General features: G+C 37.7%; 3 protein-coding genes across 4 annotated transcripts in view; 2 read left to right on the top strand and 1 right to left on the bottom strand.

Moving 5' to 3' along the window:
- Positions 1-19,034, top strand: part of LOC149047548 (uncharacterized) — a 166,659-nt gene that overhangs the window by 125,582 nt on the left and 22,043 nt on the right. The gene's annotated exons all lie outside the window — the stretch shown is intronic.
- LOC113683029 (uncharacterized) lies at positions 159-10,382 on the top strand. 2 transcript variants are annotated; one of them, XM_089204636.1, is made up of 8 exons: positions 159-294; positions 966-1,118; positions 2,825-2,956; positions 6,736-6,888; positions 7,661-7,753; positions 8,608-8,739; positions 9,837-9,892; positions 10,180-10,382. In XM_089204636.1, exons 2-8 carry the CDS (start codon positions 980-982, stop codon positions 10,234-10,236), a joined length of 762 nt encoding a protein of 253 aa, XP_089060762.1. In that variant the 5' UTR covers positions 159-294; positions 966-979; the 3' UTR covers positions 10,237-10,382. The 2 variants fall into 2 exon arrangements, with proteins under 2 accessions (XP_089060762.1, XP_089060763.1); XM_089204637.1 differs by lacking the exon at positions 9,837-9,892 and having other exon boundaries at positions 216-294.
- Positions 11,557-19,005, bottom strand: LOC149047559 (uncharacterized). Its single transcript, XM_089204641.1, has 6 exons — positions 18,480-19,005; positions 16,582-16,729; positions 15,876-15,968; positions 12,521-12,649; positions 12,366-12,421; positions 11,557-11,993 (listed from the first exon to the last, which is right to left on the bottom strand). Exons 2-6 carry the CDS (start codon positions 16,694-16,696, stop codon positions 11,907-11,909), a joined length of 480 nt encoding a protein of 159 aa, XP_089060767.1. The 5' UTR covers positions 16,697-16,729; positions 18,480-19,005; the 3' UTR covers positions 11,557-11,906.

The following is a 19,034-nucleotide window of genomic DNA, read 5'->3' on the forward strand; positions in this document are numbered from 1 at the left end:
GTGCGTATCCTTGGCCGTATGAAATAAACAAAACGAAAAAAAATAGCGTCTTTTTCCTTTAACACCCAATTAGCATTGTTCCCAATAAAGTGCTGAACGAACAGTTATTTGAAGAGGTTGCTTCCTGTTTGGTTCATGAGCTAATCTTTCTTACTTTCGCTTCCGGTTATATTTTTTACGTGATGATTAAAAAATAATCGTAGGTTGGAACTATTGTTAAATCGTATTTAATGTCACAAGTCTTGATTAACTAGAGATCGATAAAGGCTCGTTGAACAACAACTGAATAGCAAGGTAAGTGATTTGTCAATTCAACTGAGTTTCAACTGAAGAAGGCGTCGATGCACGAGGAATCTGAGAGTTCTTCATAGTAAGTAGAGGTTGGCGCAGTAGATAAACATTCAAGGCTAGATATGCACAGTCAATTTCAGGTGATTTAATCAATTCCATCGGTTATGACTTTAACATATTTTGTCAATATTTTTACCAAAGTGATGATTCATTTCCCTCCACGAGGATTGATAACTTTCGTCTCCATTTCTTTAAGAGAAATTAGTATACTTCAATTTTCATTTATTCAGGAAACGGTTCATTGCAAAGATAGAGCACAGTTTCTAATTAATGATTTTTTGTCTTCAGTAGATAACCTTCTTGATGAAGGGGATTGTAGATATTTATATCAAGAGGATGTTTTTTTTATCACATTACAACACATTTAATGTCCCCTATGGAATACTGTTGATCCATCCATTTTATCTCAGTAGTAACGAAGCAACAACTTTAATCAAAATTTACTTGTCTTACAAAAAATACGCATAACACGTGGAAAGTTTACTCAGCTTTGACCAACGTACTTGTTTTACATGCTTCTCGATTTACATGACTGCTAGGAATAATGAGTAAGTTTTTCATTTTCGTCAGAAAGATCTGTTGCGTCGTACATTAAAATTAACTGTTCTCTACAGATATTGCTATCCACATGTTGGATACGAAGAAAATGATGATTTCAGCCAATCAGCAGTGGCGAACTATCTCCTTTAACTTGTTCCTTTTCGTTATCGCTGAAGGAGCAGGATATCCCTCGGGAATAGAATTTAAAAATGCATCGATTTGTGATGGTTAGTTGTTTCATTTCATTTTTATTAAAACCGTTTCAGTGAACTCTGAACATTTTTCTGTTATTAAAACAGTATAGGAAAGAGCGGTCGACGGTATGCATTAGTAGTCAATGAAGTGCAATAAGGCATCAAAGTCTGGAGTGGCTTCAAAAAGTGTTACGGTGACATGCGCATGAAAACAATGAATAGATAAACCAGATATATGACAAATACAGCCCGAAGTCCAAGCTTGCACATCCTCACTGAAAGGGAATTAAGGGAGGGGGGGGGGGAGGGGTTAGAGATTATTGACGGCCAGTGATAGAGGATCATTACAACACTACAGAGCTTTAAAGGGAGATTAGGCAGATTTTCACTGTGACGCAATAAATAAATCTTTCCACCCCGCAGCAGTCCATTGGTAAACTTCAACAATCAAACGAGCAATACCGTTGCAAACAGGGGAAGGGGAGCTATTGCTCGTCTGTCCTTTCCTACGTTTTTGTTGTGTTGCATCATTTATCCGTCAGTCATCTAAGATATTAAAGATAGAGTCAAATGCATGCTTTATTCAAACATTCAGTGTGGGAAAATCATTTTTGGTTCTTCAGCAAAGACAATCGCTTAGTCATTAAGTTGTCATCCTCTCATTATATTTTGATGAGTCTAGAAACTGTTTAAAATCAGGATATTTTGACAAGTTTACTAGCTATTTTAAGATGGTGTGGAACACAGTGATGAAACTTTCACTGAAATTTTCGATTTTTCGACAGGCTTTCATGACCATACAGCAAAAATCAAAATATCTCCATGGCCTTTTATATATGTTAAATTTAATTTTTGAGGGCCTTTAGTTTGGAGGAAGCCAAGAATACGATTTGAACGTCAAAAACAACGACAAATATTTCATTTTTCAAGCATGATAAAAACCTTTCATTTAAAACGCAGAACTTCAATAATTCTTGACTAGAATTCCCTAAACTGCCCGCCGAGAATGAAAAGTTAGCATGTTACTTCAAGGAAATCGTAGCGACGAACTAACTGGAGTTTTATTTAGGTATTAAATGAAAATAAGATATTTAAATAAAAAAAAGACACTTGCAAAGTGAATGGACTCTCAAGTACTCTGTCGTTTGCTGTCCGCGATTTCAGCTGCAAAAGTTTCAAAAAGGGTTTCAAAAATCGCGTTTTCCGATTAATTGAGAGTGTCTTATTCTGATTCGAAAGAATAAAGAATAATTTTTTTATTGTAAATCTTTTTGTGGCTGTCCCGCGTGCGCTCGTCTATCGCGTCCTATTTTAGTTGAAAAGAAATTCTCGAAATTTTCGATCCTCAGCTAAATAATTAGTACATAGTATTTTCAATTGTATTATTCATTGGGGCTCTAAGGGTTTCTCAGGAGTGCGAATAGAAAAAAAAATGGCTCAATGCTACGTAAAAAAGAAAGGGTTTACGTTAGAAAGAAAGGGATAAGCTAAAGGAATGGGAGTTTATATACATAGTGACGGGAAAAAGTGTCGATGCACCTGTAAAACTGGGACCTAACGGTAAAAAGTCTAAAGAAGAATTTGCCATTCGAATTCAGATTTACTCAGACTTGCTTCAGAAAAAAGGCATAATGATCTCCATGGTGCAGTTTTAGCATAAAAGCTGCTTCCCCTTCAACTCCTCGCCACGTAAGCATCGACAATACCTTATCAATGGCTAATGCTTTTGTTTCCTTCAGCGGTTGATGTCCTCGATGCGAACTCGAAATACATACTAAAGTCAGAATCAGACAGCAAAGTTATCGATGAAGGGAGGGATGATCTTTGTAAAAATGAAGATTTTCAAGAATTATGCCGCTTACCCGCAGACAGTAAGTAGGGTATATGAATGATCAGAATGAAAAAGTAATCCCAGCTTCAAAATTGATAAAACTGTCAATGCAATGGCTATCAAGCAAGGCCCCATTTAAATGATCTCGGGTATCCGAGAAAACCCTCCCCTCCGAGTTAACCTGGGCGAGCTAACTTTTCACTTATTTCTTTAAAACATTCAGCCGACCGTTTACATGAAGTTATGAACTCGTCTCGGGCAGGCGAGACAACTTAGAGGGGGGGGGGGGGGTGAATTATCTCACCTCGGCAGGGAGGGTAACCCTGGCAGGCGAGACAACTTTTCCTCATGTAAATACATTATCTCGCCGATACGAGACGAGCAACTTGAACAGAAAATGCGTGCACACGCCATGACCAGGATGTTTACAGCCATTTTTCTCCTGTCATGCGGCATTTTGTCAAATATGTAACCTGGCCGAACGAGGGTCAGCAGATGTTAAATTTTATATAGACGCTCCGTAAAGTTGTCTCGGGGGGAGGGTCATCTCGGGTACCCGAAACCATATAAATGGGCCTAAGTTTGACTGATCTGTCTATGCGTTGACCTTCTGTTCTATTCGAGTCTAGAATCTCTAATACAAGAACAGAATACTAAAACTTCAACAGTTTATGCTCTGATCTTTGAATTTGCCAAATCTGACCTCCCATCCACTCGTTTGCATTTGAAAACGCGTACTATTTGAAACCTTTTGACAAATCATGCCAACCAAAACGCCCAATTACAAGAACGCCGATGACAGTAGAAGCTGTTGGACACGGTCAATTCAAAATCGCCAGTCGTTTCAGCGTGGATATGCATAATGGCTTCCTGTGGTCGATATGCAGCTGTTCACTCAATCTCTTGTCTGGGCAAAAGAACGGAGATGTGTGCAAACAGAGGACATAAACATAAACATCATTACTGAGTCCATAGTAATCTGCTGGGATCAAAAATAACTTGATTTTTAAATAACTACTTTAATGATTCAAACACCGTTTCGGATTTAAAAAAAGTAACAAAGCTTACGAGAAAGATCACATAGAGTCTTTACCGGTCAGTATGTTTTCAATTTGGATGATCTTCAATGCTTCTAGAAAGAAACCTGTGCTTTTCGATACAGCTTTCTTTTTCGAAAGTGTGCTCTGTGGGTCACTTTCAAGAAAGACAAATTGAACTTCAGTCGTCGAGACTGAATTATTGATTTTCTGTACCACGCACCGTTCAGGCTCAAGTCACAAAAGAAAAAAGAACATTCGGCCTCAGCTAAAAGTTAATTGTTCTTATAATATAAAAGGGTGTACATAAATAAACATGTTATGCATCAAAAGACTCACCTAAACGTTCTTCACGGGTAAATAAGTCAACAACTGACTTCTTTGAATAGCGCCGCGTTGTTATCAACTCGATGTCTAACTCTGGATTGAATCAGGTCGGCTTAGTTTATTGAGCTTCATCAAGTTTATGGGAAGGTTTAAATTTAGAACCGCCCTGCAGTTCAAAATTGTGACGTATTTTCCTTTAGAGAAAGGACCGAAAGTAAAGATAAGCATACTTTTTTCGCACTAATGCACCATAAAGATATTGAATATTAAAGAATAGTCTGATGAATTTGTGACTTGCCTGCGAGGGAGTATTTCTAATTGATATAAAATCAGACCTGAACAAAACATAGATATGTGAAGACGATACATTTATATCAGATATATTCAAATCTGATGAAACACCTTTGCTAGTTCATATATCGCCCCGAAGTGTCGACGTCAGTGTCTTGAATTTTCGTAAATTAAAGAAATCGCAATGATTTTAAGTACGCTTTCTCATGTTCCCTGACACAATGACAAATGTTGACATGGAAGCACGCAAAGCGGAACAGAAAGGTTGTTTCGACACTCAGGATTCTTGATCTTGCACGCGATCTTCTAGTTTGCGAGACAAAGAAACTCAAGTGGTCAAGCGAGAATGAATAAATAGGTGACAATGAACGCAGTTAAATTATGTAACTCTGTTTCGTGTTCGACCCGAATCTCATTTGCATGTAAATCATTTACCAAGCGGTAAATTACATCGAGTGTGGTTGTACTGCTTTGGATCAAGATGATTTGCAAACATGATTTCAAACACTTTTTGCATTAGGGAAGAGCGTCGTTTTCTTTTAACGCCCAATTAGCATTGTTCCCAATAAAGTGCTGAACGAACAGTTATTTGAAGAGGTTGCGTCCTGTTTGGTTCATGAGCTAAGCTTTCTTACTTTCGTTTGTACTACTTTGGATCAAGATGATTTTCAAGCATGATTTCAAACACTTTTTGCAATAAATTTTCTATGCACCGCTTATATATTCCATAATAACACATCCCGTACGTACCCTTGGCCGTATGAAATAAACAAAACTAAAGAAAAACTTTTTCACAAACATTTTTACGAATAAGGAAGAGCGCCTTTTTCTTTTAAAGCCCAATTAGCATTGTTCCCTATAAACTGCTGAGCGAACAGTTATTTGAAGAGGTCGCTTCCTGTTTGGTTCATGAGCTAATCTTTCTTACTTTCGCTTCCGGTTAGATTTTTTACATAATGATTGAAAAATAATGGTAGGTTTGGAACTATTGTTAAATTGTAGTTTAATGCCACAAATCTTGATTACGACAAGAGAACGATAAAGGCTCGTTGAACAACACCTGAATAACAAGGTAAGTGACCTTTCAATCCAACTGAATTTCAACTGAGGAAAGCGTCGATGCACGAGGAATTTGAGAGTTCTTCATAGTACGTAGAGGCGGGCGCGGGAAATAAACTTAAAGGAGGCCCGTGTCTAGAGAGTCAAAGTAATTAAAAGTCCGTAAACCTGTATGAGTTCGTCATGTTTTTATTTAAGGTCGAGATATGAATGATTCAGGGAAAAATTAAAATTGAAAATATCACAAAAGAAAACGGAATAGACTGAATTTTGAGCCTTTAAGTCTAATATAGAGTATCACGACTTGCGACTCACAATACATTAATACATTTCTTTCTTATGTTCCTTCTCGAAAAGAAATATGATTCGTCATTTTATAAACAAAAAGATAAATGTATCTCGCACAATCGCTGCTAGATATGCATAGGCAATTTTCTGGTGATTTTATTAATTCCATCGGTTGACTTGGACATATTTTGTCAAAAGTTTTACCAAAGTGATCATTCATTTCCTGCATCGAGGATTGATGACTTTCGTCTCCATTTCTATGAAAGGAGTTTCAATTTTGGTTTATTTCGCTCTGACGAAGGGCTAACACTCGAAACGTCACCTTTTTCACCCTTAACGGTGGCTAATTTACGTTTTCAACTCAGTTGTTAATATTAAATTACCTGCTATACTCTTCCACCAACGCAGCACCACAGTTTCTTTAGAAACTTACCCCTTTATTTAAGAAACGGTTCACTGCAAAGGTAGAGCACAATTTCTGAATTTATAGATAAACCAACTTGATGAAGAGGGTTGTAGACATTTATATCAAGAGGATGTTTGTTTTTATCACATTACAATTTTCTGTAAGTCCCTTATGGACAACTTTCGATCCATCGATTTTATCTCAATAGTATCGAAGCATTAACTTTAATAAAAATTAACTTGTCTTTCTACAAATACGCAAAACACTCAGAAAAGTTACTCAGCTTTTACTAACGTACATGTTTTACATGCTTCTTAATTTACAAGATTGCTAGGAATAATAGGTGTAGGTTTTTTATTTTCATCAGAAAGATTTGTTGCGTTGTACATTAAAATTAACTGTTCTCTACAGATATTGCTATCCACTTGTTGGATACGAAGAAAATGATGATTTCAGCCAATCAGCTGTGGCGAACTATCTCCTTAAACTTGTTCCTTTTCGTTACAAGTGGAGGAGCAGGATATCCCTCGGGAATAGAATTTAAAAATGCGTCGATCTGTGATGGTTAGTTGTTTCATTTCATTTTTATTGAAACTGTTTCAGTGAACTCTGAACATTTTCCTGTTATTAAAACAGGATAGGAAAGGGTAGTCGGCGGTACGCATTCGGAGTCGACTAAGTGCAATAAAGCATCAAAGTATGGAGAGGCTTCAAAAAGTCTTACGGCGACATGCGCTTGAAAACGATAAATAGATAATCCAAATATATAGCAAATACAGACCGAAGTCCTAGCTTGCAGCAAGGGCGACCAGTTGTTATTTAACACCTAATGTGGGGGGGAATCAGTCGTCGCTGAAAGGGAATAAATGGGGGGGGGGGGCTAGAGATTATTGACGGCCAATGTGAGAGGATCATTACAAAACTACAGAGCTTTAGAGGGAGATAAGGTAGATCTCATTGTGACACAATAAATAAATCTCTCCACCCCGAAGCAGTCCATTAGTAAACTTCAACAATCAGACGAGCAAAACTGTTACAGAATGGGGAAGGGGAGCTTTTGCTTGTCTCTTTTTTCCTGAGTTTTTGTTGTGCTTAATCATTTTTCCGTCAGTCATCTAAGATGTTAAAGATAGAGTCAAATGCATGCGTTTATTCAAAGCTTTAATGAGGGAAAATCATTTTTGGTTCTTCAGCAAAGACAGTCGCCTGGTCATTATATTTAAATGAGTCTAGAAAGTTTTTATGATCATGATTTTCTGACGAGTTTACCAGCCTTTCTAAGATGGTGTGGAACACAATAATGACACTTTCGGTGAAAGTTTCCATTTTTCGACAGGCTTTCATGACCATTCAGCAAAAATCAAAATATCTCCATGGCCTTTTATAGCGACTGGAACTCTCGCCACGATAAGTGTAACAGTAACCCCCGGTAAGTTGATTACAGAACTAAAGAGAATTATAACATGATTTCGACATAACGCGTGCTATGATTGGTGAGAAATCTATTGTATATTTACCTGTAAACCCATAGAAAATGAAACATCTTTCCTCCTTATCAAATGGCGCCACACAGGGCGAATTCCTAGAATTTAAATTTTTAAAGTAGTGAATGTACTCTCAAGATTTATGGCAATGTCGTTTACTGTTCGCGAATTCAGCTGCAAAGCTTTAAAAGAGTTTCAAAAGTCGCGTTTTTGCATGAATTACGAGTGTCTTGTTCTGATTCAAAAGAATAAAGGAAATTTTTTTTCTGGTAGAATTTTTTTGTGGTTGTCCCGCGCGCGCTCGTCTATCACGTCCTATTTTGGTTGAAAATAAATTTTTGAATTTTCGATCCTCAGCGGTCAGTCCGTAAGTCACGACCTCGAGCCGAATATTTCCCGTCCGACACTCGCTCTCAGTTAAATATTACATAGTATTTCATATTGTATTTTTTTAGTGAGGCTCTAAGGGTTTCTTTAGAGTGCAAATGAAAAAAATTAATTGGCACAATGCTGCGTAAGAAAGGGGGGAAAAAAGAAAGAAAGCTGAGCTAAAGGAAAGGGAATTCATATACATAACGACGGGAAAAAGTGTCGATACACCGTTAAAACTGGGACCTAACGGTAGAAAGTCTAAATAAGAATTTTCCATTCAAATTCAAATTATTCCAGACTTTTTTCAGAAAATGGGGCACAATAATCGCAATGGTACAATTTTAGCATAAAAGTTGCTCCCCTTTCAACTCCTGGTTACGCAAGCTTCGACTATACCTTATCAATGGCTAATCCTTTTCTTCTTCAGCGGTTGATGTCCTTGACGCGTACTCGAAATACATACTAAAGTCAGAATTGGACGGAAAGGTTATCCTCAAGGGGAGGGAAAATTTTTGCAAAAACGCAGATTTTCAAGAATTATGCAGCTTACCTGCAGACGGTAAGTAGGGTATATGAATGATCAGAATGAAAATGTAATGCTCGGTTCAGAATTGATAAAGCTGTTAATGCAGTGGCAGATCAAGTAAGTTTGACTGATCTGTCTATGCGTCGACCTTCTGTTCTATACGAGTCTAGAATCTTCTTATACAGGAACAGAATACTGAAACTTCAACAGTTTATGCTCTAATCTTTTAATTTGCCAAATCTGATATCCCATCCCTTCGTTTTCTTTTAAAAACGCATACTCTTTGAAACGTTTTGACAAATCATGCAAACTAAAAACGCCCAATTACAAGAACGCTGATGACAGTAGAAGCTCTTGGACACAGTTAGTTCAAACGCGCCAGTCGTTTTAGCGTGGACATGCGTAATGGCTTCCTGTAGTCGATATGCAGCTCTGCACTCAATCTCTTGTCCTGCCAAAAGAACGGAGAGGATCTCAATTGGAGGGGGATATTTTAACTATCAACGGTGAAAGGTTGATTTCAGGCCATTTGAAGATTGATGGATGATTTTCGAAGTTAGATTTTTTTCATAAACACTCCCTTTTTGGGAAATAATTGAATACACAAGGTTTTTCCTTTCCTCCATTCAAATTAGGACTCTAGCACTAAAATAAAGGCTTTCCCTTTAGATCTACCAACACCTTGAAGAATTTTAGGCCATCGCTGTTTCCTGATGGTGGCTTGCTGCTGTGACAGGCACTGTTCCTCACGAATCGTGAAATTTGAACATTTAGATATATATCCAAGCCAAATCGTTATATTGTATCTTAAAACGCCAGGATTTTTTTCTTATCAGTCAAACCACTTACAGTTTATCTCCAAAGGAACATCTGAAAAAAATTCAAAGTATTCTTGTTTGCATCAAAAATTGTTTTTTGAGATCTTCTGTGTAAATAAACGTTCTCTGAGAAAAGTCACGACTTAAAATGTCAGTTGTACTAGAAGAAAAAAGCATTAATTTTGAGCTGATGATTTATTTCGACGCTTTGTTGCTATTGTTGTTGATGCTACTTTATTGCTGATGCTAATAACTATTATTTCCTCCTGTTTTTCTGTACACTTTCCTGATCTTCTTGTTTCTTTCTTCTAGAAACTCACGTGTTCACTTACTCAGATAAATTGGGAGCAATTCCATCATTTTTCAAGGTGATCGATTTAGTGACATGAGCGAGTTTCAAGCCTCCTTGAATTCCTCGCTCTTTGCCCTAATTATAATCCTTAGCGTCTATTCACATTTATTTTTTCTGTTTTTATCACAGTACTTGCTTTCTGGCCATTCAATTATTATTAACTTTTTCTTGGTACTAACGAGCATAAGATTAAGTTCTGGTTGATTTGCGAAGTCGTAGTGTGAAGAAACGAGAAACAGGTTAAATAAATATATGCGCCCGATTAAAAGGCAAACTCCTTTCTTTTTTCTCTTGAATTACCAGATGCTGACCGTTCAAGGAAGACTGCAACTTTTTAACCAGGAAAACGAAATTAGTTAATCATTTAGCTTCTCAATCGCTCGAGGAGAACGGCAGGGACATATTTAAGTAGAACATAGGATAACAAGTGTAAGTCTGGTATATGATATACGATAGGCCGCTCATTGAAGTTGTATAGATACTTAATTTAAACTACCACAATGAAAATAAATCCACCTTTTACTCTTACGGCATCTGTCTTCTCATACATTTCTATAAGCAGCCCCCACCCCCTCCCCCCTCTCCCTTTCCCCCTTTCCCTATCTGATCTTGTGTATGCACAAGATAAGTATAAGCGATTAGAGGCACAGCCCTCTTTTGGGGGAAGGAGGTGAAATGCAATAAGTGCATTTTGTTAAAGTTGAAAAAAGGTGGCAGCTCATGGTTGTAACCTTTTTGTCCCTTACTGTGGTCTTATTTCATCATAGAGCATTATATTGCCCAGTGGTCGCCAATCAAGGAGTTATGCTGAGAGCGTCTCAAGTCTAACCATATGGGCTTGCTTGATCTCTCGGACTTTGAAGGAAGCACCGAGCGTAATGTGCCTATTAAGAGTCCAAAAGCTTAATCCGCTTCTTTTGCACCCTTGGAATATCTCTCTAATTCAAATGGTAGACGACTTTGCTTTTTTTTCCTTTCATTCGTGCGAACTGTTCCTCTCTCCTGATTGCAACCCGTTTTTGATTCTTGTTTTAGATTCAAGGCTGGTTCATTTCGTGGTCACAGCGGACTCAAACCAACTTTGTCCCCAGTATCCCTTTTCTTACCAACTCCTGGGAATCTCTCACAGCCTACTTTCAGCCGTTTGTGAAAAATATTGATTTGTGTTAGCCTTGACTGAAAGTTTATAATCTTTTGCCTCGCATGAATTAAAAGATTTTTCCCAATTTTCTACAAGGTCCACTGAAGCCTTAATGGGAAAGTGAGAGATCTTCTTTGACCATGTCGACCTTTATTGTCGTTCGTCGTTGCCATGGATGTCATGTTTTTCAGTTCACGTGGTCAACGAAAAATAAAACCAGTGAACATTGCTCAGGTTACTTTCAAATGATTAATTCTTTGGGGCGTTTCAACCTAATCAGGGATAACTGGGTTTGCAACTGTTGCGTGAAAGTAGTTTTAACATTTACTTTCTCTTGGTCATCAATGACTTTGGACATTGAACAGTTATTAATAAACTAACCCATCCACCCACCCCCTCTCTTTTCTTTCGTATGAGCTGTCTATCTCCCTTTTGTACTAACTTGGAGGTTTACACAAGCTGACGTAGTAGATGTAAAACATCGATCACTAATTTACCTGATAAGTATTCAATTTATTAGTATTGTTTATTAGGTTTTGACTCTGAGACCTTGTCTTACAGTATTGTTTGTTTCAAAATGACTCTTTTTGATTACTAAATATCTAAATGACTCACTTTGTAAACAGGTCGTCAGTTCGATTCTATTCTGAAGTCATATATTACCCCGTCTTATCTATTCGCACTCGTTGTTTAAGGGTGGGGTATAGCTGATTACCAGTTTACACTCCCCTAGGTAGGTTTATCGTTGACAATTCTTTAATGAATGTTATAAGGTCGTTGGTGTCAGAGAAATTTCGCAGTTTTAACACAAAAACGTTTCCATCCTACTGTCTAATCTATTTCTTTAATTTGTCCTCTTCTTCGAGAGTCAGCTACTCATTCTTGCCTTTTAGTACACTTTGAACACCGCATCAACACAGAGAAACATGATATACTCTTCATTGAAAAATTGATTTCTTGCTTTAACGGTCAGCATCTAATGGTTTAAGGAATGAAAACAGAAGTAGAATTTATTTAACGTAAACGAAAAGATTGCTCTGTCTTGCTTCTCTGTAGAAGCAACGACCACTATGACATGAGCATTGATAAAAATCATCATCATTATCACCATCATTTGCAGAAAATAGCTGTAAATATGGATACGGGACCAATGGTTGTTGGGTATCAAAGCTCACCTATTTGGTGAAATAGTAAGCTGAATAGAGATAAAGATAGAAAAAAATTCAAACAAAGAGACAAACAAACAAACAAACAAAAAACATAGGAACAGCGCAGCAGAGCCACCTTATAACAATCTCAAGCACTGTAAACACATGGCTGGTTGAGCACCTATTTATTAATTGATTACCTTCAAAACTGGTGGAAGTTCTGCTAATTTTGTAGAAATAGTCTTCACTTGAGTTTCTGGGAAAAAATAGACATGCTAGTAAATAAATAACAGCCGATGGTCTATCCGCATAAAGTTTCATTTTGTATTATTTTTTTCGCTTCAAAACACCTTACCACCGGCAGGAAAGTTGCAGAAGTCTGGAATGCTTTCGCATAAATGGTCATTCCTGCCTCTAATAACCGCCTTGCTTTCCGATTCTAACCCATACTCGTATTCAATAGTGACATCAAGGACATCTACAGCTGTCGGAAACAAACACCAGTAAGAAACATAGCGCAGTATGCCCTCAAGTGGGGAGAGTTTGTAAAGCTGATGTTTCGAGCATTAGCCCTTCGTAATAGTAAATAAATAGAGGAATTGTTGGTAGTGTGTTTTATTTACAGAACAATATGCCTGAAGGCTATTCCATGGAATGCGTCGGCTACTGAGCGGTTCATTGGAAGGAATAGTGCAGTTAAAATAAAATACGAAGATTGTCACTTAAATTAGCCAAAGACATCAATGAAGAAAATTTTAGTGTTGAATAAACCGCGACGGTGTTTGCAGTTAAAAATAGTGAGAAGCGGTATCTCAAAATCCTTTGGATCTTTCCGAAACGAACTGGACCTCAACCTGTTGATTTCCTCGTGTTTCTTATCGCTTGTTTCATTCCTAAAGAGAAGCAGCTCGGTAAAAATAATTTCCATTTCCGCTGACAACGACCTCTCTTCTTTGAGGAAGTATATTTCAGCCGCCGTAATTTACTCATCAAAAACCTACAACTAATAAGATTGTACTGAGGTATTTCTTAGAAATTTAAAGTTAGGGCCTGTTTACACGGATGTGGGGGACCCCAGGTGGGTGAGGTTATCCGCCTAGCCGAGGTCGATAAAAAGCTCGCGTTTACATACAATCTTACAACCCCGGGATGCCGGGGTGAAGTTTCTCGAGGTTGTTATCGTATTTGTAATTAACAAGTTTAACGGCGATGTGTGGTGAAACGTTGCCGAAAAACGTCAGTATTTTACCGTCCTTTAAGATTTTCGCCAATAGCTCGATGCGTTAACCGTTTCTGACGCTACAATGTCTTCGCTTCGGCGTAATATGTGAACGTAGTGTTAAGTTTAGAGTAAAAACGTGATTAAATCGCTGTGAAGTTTCATTGCTAAGAGGGCGTAAAAAACAGTGTTTTAACGTTTTAGCTCTGCATGGGACGGCTAAGAAATGTGAAAATTTTGAACATACCCGTATTTCTGGTCCGCGTGTCATTCGTCCATTCAATTTTTTTATTTAAAATTGATGTCAAATTTTGATTTTCGTTATTTTTTTATCATAGAAACATACAAAAGTGCCAAATCAAAAATTTTGACTTTTTTTTCCTTTTGATAGAATACTGAGACATAACTTTTATTTCTGTTTTAATCCTGTCAACAATAAAGAGAAAAATGAAACTGAGCCGCAATTTTTCTTTTCTGACAATGTTGCAGTCTGTGGCGTGGCTTAGTTTTTCTGTTTTCGGCAGAAGTCTAAAAATTTAAAATTTAAAATTAAATGAATTGGTATCAGAAACTTACCCCCTTCCTCTCCCTCACCTTCATTCCGACCATGTTTTACAGTATGGCGTCTGAAAAGTCGATATGGCTACATCACCCGCTCCAGTATGCTCCAATACGAAGTCTAAGATATTTTTAACTTCTTAGCTAACGTCCAAAGTCTGGCTGCTCGCTGTAATGGATAGAACTGAGGAAAACGCTCCAAAACGTCGTGAAAGACCGCGGAGACAGGTAAACTCTCACTTCCTTCCCAAACCCCTTAAGCAAGGAAGCGGACCTGGCCGTGGGGAGGGCGCTGGAGGCAAAAATTACCGTGCGCATGGGCCCCTCCCCCTCCCTCTTGGGCAGTTCTGTCAACGATTCTAAATGTTTTGGCTGAAAAACAAAAATTTTAAATTGATTGCAATTTTCAATTTTCAATTTTTTAGACTTCCGAAAACAAAAAGACTAAGCCATGCCACAGACTGCAACATTGTCGGAAAAGCAAAATTGCCGCTCAGTTTCATTTTTCTCTTTATTGTTGACAAGATTAAAGTAAAAATATAAGTTATGTTTCAATATTTTATTAAAAGGGAAAAAAGTCAAAAATTTTCAATTTGGCACTATTGTATTTTTATGATAAAAAATAACGAAAATAAAAAATTGACATCAATTTTCAATTTTTGATTTTAAACGAAAATTGAATGAACGAATGACACACGGACCATTTCTACAGTGGTCCATAGAGGACCTGCCGTCTCGTCCCCTGAAACATCAAGAAACAACGTGCGTGACAGCCGATCACGTGCGACCTAACAATTTTCCCATTTCTCGCGCGATAATTTATCATTTCTCGTGGGATAATTTCCATTTATTGCACGATAATTTCCCATTTATCGCGCGATATTTTGATTTTATCGTGCGATGCATGAGATTTACCGCCCGATAACAAAAAAACGAAAGAAAAATTGCATGTCCTCTGTGGGCCACCGTCTGTTTCGGTATTGTTTTGCTCATTTTTGTTACATGAACGCGATCCCGGCCAGGTGGGTTACCTCACCATGACATGTTTACATTGCAAACTGTCACCCCGGCTGACAGGGTTAGCCTACCCAGTATCAGTAGACCGGGCAACCCGCCTAGGTGGGTCATCCTATCTACCATATAAACGTGATCAAGACTAGATAATAGATAAGATGAGCGGATAATCGGTAGATTTTATTAGATGTTTCATGGTTAATCACACAAAAACGTACACTTCCCTTGCATCAACATTACATAAATCCATTTGTAATAAAATAGCGGCGAAAAAGCGATGTACTTTCATCAAACCGTGTATTATTACGTCGAAACAACGTTGCGCTAACACAAGGAACCGATTACTGGTAACTCGTTCATTGCTGAGAGATACGGAAAATGTCAAACATTCCAAGCGTTTCAAGAATTTTTCGATTTACGTCAGCGATGAAAAAGAAAGGCCGGGTAACCGCATAGGCATCCCACGGAAAAATTGAGCAACGCAAGGAAGTATAAACTCAGCCAGCAGTTTATTATCTCTTTAAAAATTGAATGCAAAGCGTTTATACCGAGGAGGCTAAAAGTGCCAATAGATACATTCGATAATTTTTTTTGGCAATGTTTTGCAACTTTCCGAATTGCTTAGATGCAGGGCCAGGGAGGGGCTGCAGACTGCGCGACATATCATGCTGCTTAGAATGATTTGTAATCCGTCCTTTGCATTCCTTCTTGCGTCACGTTCTCGGAACGGGTCGCCTAGTCCTCTTCCAATCCTGTTTCGCAGATGCAGAGTTGTTTTTGTGATATAAGGGAATATCTAGGATAAGTATTTACTGAATAAACGGATAACGTTGAACCGTGTGGCATGTTTGAAAGACAACAACAGCACGAACGAAATTATTCGATACATCATATTCATATTCCACTGACATCAACTTACCGGGTGTGAATGTTACTGTTAAATTAAAGATAGCTCCAGTAGAGATGAAAGGCCATGGAGAAATTTTGATTTTCGCTGTCTTATCGTAGTTGCCTGTAAAAAATACAAGAAGTAAACTGGTTTGAACGCAATCTATTGTGTTATTTTATGCTTAAATTTTCATTTGTCAATAAATTCAGACACAGTAGTCAAAGGATATGGAGGAATCAGTCGAATAACTTCAAAGAATAAAAATCCAAAGGGGAGGGCGCAAACGGGGCAGTAGGACCCATGCGAGGCGCCCACCCAAGGGAAATAGGGTTTAAAAAATATCTGATCTGATTTGATTGTCTGTGAAGTTAGTCCACAACTTCATTTGCTCATTTTGATTTATTAAAACCAACATGATAAAATTTGTGATTATTTATAACATTTTTGCGAAATTGATTGTGTTTTGGGAGACTGATTTGTGTTTTAATATGTCAGCTTCGTTTAACTCTTTTAAGCTGTTGTTCAAGTCTTCATCTGAGTCGAACCCCGTCAATAAATAATGACTTCCGCTAAGAGTATCGAAACGTTAATCGCTACTTGCGACAACAATCCCAGAGTAAGGACTTCTCTCACCAGGTATATCGAACTGCACAATCAAAAAAGACAAGCATTAAACCTACTACGGTTTTTTAGCGTTTGAAGATGTATATTTGTCACAAGCCAAAGAGAAACTCACCACAGAAAGTCACATTTATAAATTCTAACCCCGAGGGATATGCCACAGTCTTAGTGAAGACGAAAAGCAACAGATTCAAGGCGATGATTCGCAGTTGATTGGTTGAACACTTCATTGTCTTCTAAAGTGACAGCTGGGCAGCAAAATACTGAAAAGGAATTTATTGATGTCGATCACATTTTCGCAGTGATGTTACTACAAGCGAGAAAGGGGAATGGGAAGGAAGAATGGGAAAATGAAATGGGAAATTGAAAAATATTAATTTTTTTTTAATTTTTCTGTTTCAGATTTGCTGTTTATAACTGAGGAACGAAAGGACTGCAGGGAACGAAATAAACTGATAGCAAGAAAAGAAATGAGCTTCGAGGAACAGATAATACCCAAGAACAATTATATGAGTATCTTCGCGCAAAACAGAGGCTATTGTGTTTCTTATCCTTAAAATATTTTGCGAAACACGTGAAAAAATATTTACGAACAGCTTAATGTTCTAAGCGTGGGATGTCTTCTCTCGAGTGTTCTCTGGTATGACTTTATGAATAAAAATATTTCCCTTCTTCCGTAACAACCATAGAACTCTCTCTCATCTTAAATTGAGTTTTAAACGAAGACTTATCATAGTGGATGTAAGGTTTGAAAATCGGGTGGTATCACGTGGGTGATATCCTCAGATATACCCCAGTTTTAAGAGGGAAAATATTTGTTAAAGTGATGTGTTTAGACCAGTCACGAGCGAGTAAAAATATTCTATGGATCATAATCGACGATATACCTTAAGTAGAATTCCCCAATTTCAAGCTCTACATTTATGACGATAAGTCTTCGTTCAGTATAATTGATTGAAGGTGAGAGAGCGTTCTGTGGTTGTTAAGAAAGAGGGGACATGCTTGTTTGTTCATAAAATTGTACCAGCACTGAAAAGTTAAAAACCCACGCAGTGAATGGTTAGCTGTACCGATAAACATTTTTTTCAACTAATTTGCAAAAAACATTTGAAGGATGATAAACGAAATAGCCTCCATTTGGCCCGGAAATATGCCCGTTCTTTGCTCTTTGAGGACGGAATTAGCTGCGGCTAACCTTTAGAAGTTCAGGAAACTCGCCACCGGTATTCATGCAAATTACCATTTGAAACCTGATAAATTCATTATTATCTGCTTGGCGCTTCTTATGGTCTGTTTTCGTATCAATTTTCCTCAATTTCCCATGGCTAAACTGTTCTCGTTAACATATTCCGTAAGCTAGCAGTAGACGTCTGTTTTCTTCGCATATTCGAACACACTTAAGTTTCCAGAAGGTTCTAGGACAAGACTGAGCTTCACTATGGACTTGAAAGAGGAAAATTCAATCATTTATACCGGTAGGCCAACAGTTCTTTGCCGAAGACGTTGAAGACGGAAAGCAATCGGATACAACTGTAGCATCTGATGAACACACTTAATAACGACCCTTCAAAAACATAGAAGGCCGACACCGTAAAATTATCGCAAAGAAGTAAAATACTCACAGCAGAAGACTCAAGTCTACTTAACAGCTAGTGTGAAAGCTGAGGCAAATCCTACTGTAGGAACAACGACAGTGTGCAATTGTTTAAGTTTGAGGATGCCCTTTTTTTAGGTCAGCGATTGAAGGATGCTTATTCAGGCATTGTAATACGTTTATTGCGTGACTCAACATTTTGTTAGGTTTAATTTCAACGGAAGTTTCGAGAAGGATTTGGAACCCTTTTTAAATTTAAACATTTCCAACTTTTTCCCATTGCTAATGTTAGAACACGAAATCTCCATGCTTGAACTGGATACTTAGCAACACTAAGATAAGAACGAGGATTGTCACCAAAATTTTATGAACATGAATACTACTCCAATGTCTTACTGCACCAGTAAGAGATTACTTACCAGGAGAGATTAACCTTCGATGCTGTGTGCAATCTCCTCTGGATGTTTTACCTACGCTTGAGAATTTCAATTTTTTTGCCGAAGAGATCGCTTCCGTTTTTTTGCTTGGCTTCAAGATTCGAACCATGAATCAAGATGTGTTTCCTCAATTATCATTTGAAAACGGCTCGAAACCAAAAGGTATCATTGCGAAGAAAACAAAACCGGATGGTAAAGCAAAGACTACTGGCTTTGGCATGAACAGGAAGTTAACGTCAACAAATCAGTTTTGTAAACATGATATGTGAAAATCCTAGTCGTCTCTAATATGTATGAATCACTTTCTCTCTGGGTTTATTATACTTCAACCATAGGGCCGAAAATTCACCGTGAACCGTCCATAATACATCAGCCAATATTATCTCTAAAATCAATCAGATATTTCTTATCAAAAACAAACAGGAATGGTTCGAAACTATGCTATATATAAATAATTTATTCAAAAACGCACGGACATTGCCCTTGAATCTGCTTTCGACCTTTTAAACGGAAGATGGTTTATTTAAAACGCAAGCT

This window comes from Pocillopora damicornis, chromosome 4 (assembly GCF_964200805.1).
Source record: "Pocillopora damicornis chromosome 4, jaPocDami1.2, whole genome shotgun sequence".
NCBI lineage: Eukaryota > Metazoa > Cnidaria > Anthozoa > Scleractinia > Pocilloporidae > Pocillopora > Pocillopora damicornis.

Coding starts and splice junctions, on each gene's coding strand:
- LOC113683029 (XM_089204636.1), top strand. CDS start 980: ATGTTGGATACGAAGAAAATGATGATTTCAGCCAATCAGCAGTGGCGA. Junction 1,119..2,824: donor AAATGCATCGATTTGTGATG/GTTAGTTGTTTC, acceptor TGTTTCCTTCAG/CGGTTGATGTCCTCGATGCG. Junction 2,957..6,735: donor ATGCCGCTTACCCGCAGACA/GTAAGTAGGGTA, acceptor TGTTCTCTACAG/ATATTGCTATCCACTTGTTG.
- LOC149047559 (XM_089204641.1), bottom strand. CDS start 16,696: ATGAAGTGTTCAACCAATCAACTGCGAATCATCGCCTTGAATCTGTTG. Junction 15,969..16,581: donor TATAAATGTGACTTTCTGTG/GTGAGTTTCTCT, acceptor TATTTTTTACAG/GCAACTACGATAAGACAGCG. Junction 12,650..15,875: donor AACAGTAACATTCACACCCG/GTAAGTTGATGT, acceptor TGTTTCCGACAG/CTGTAGATGTCCTTGATGTC.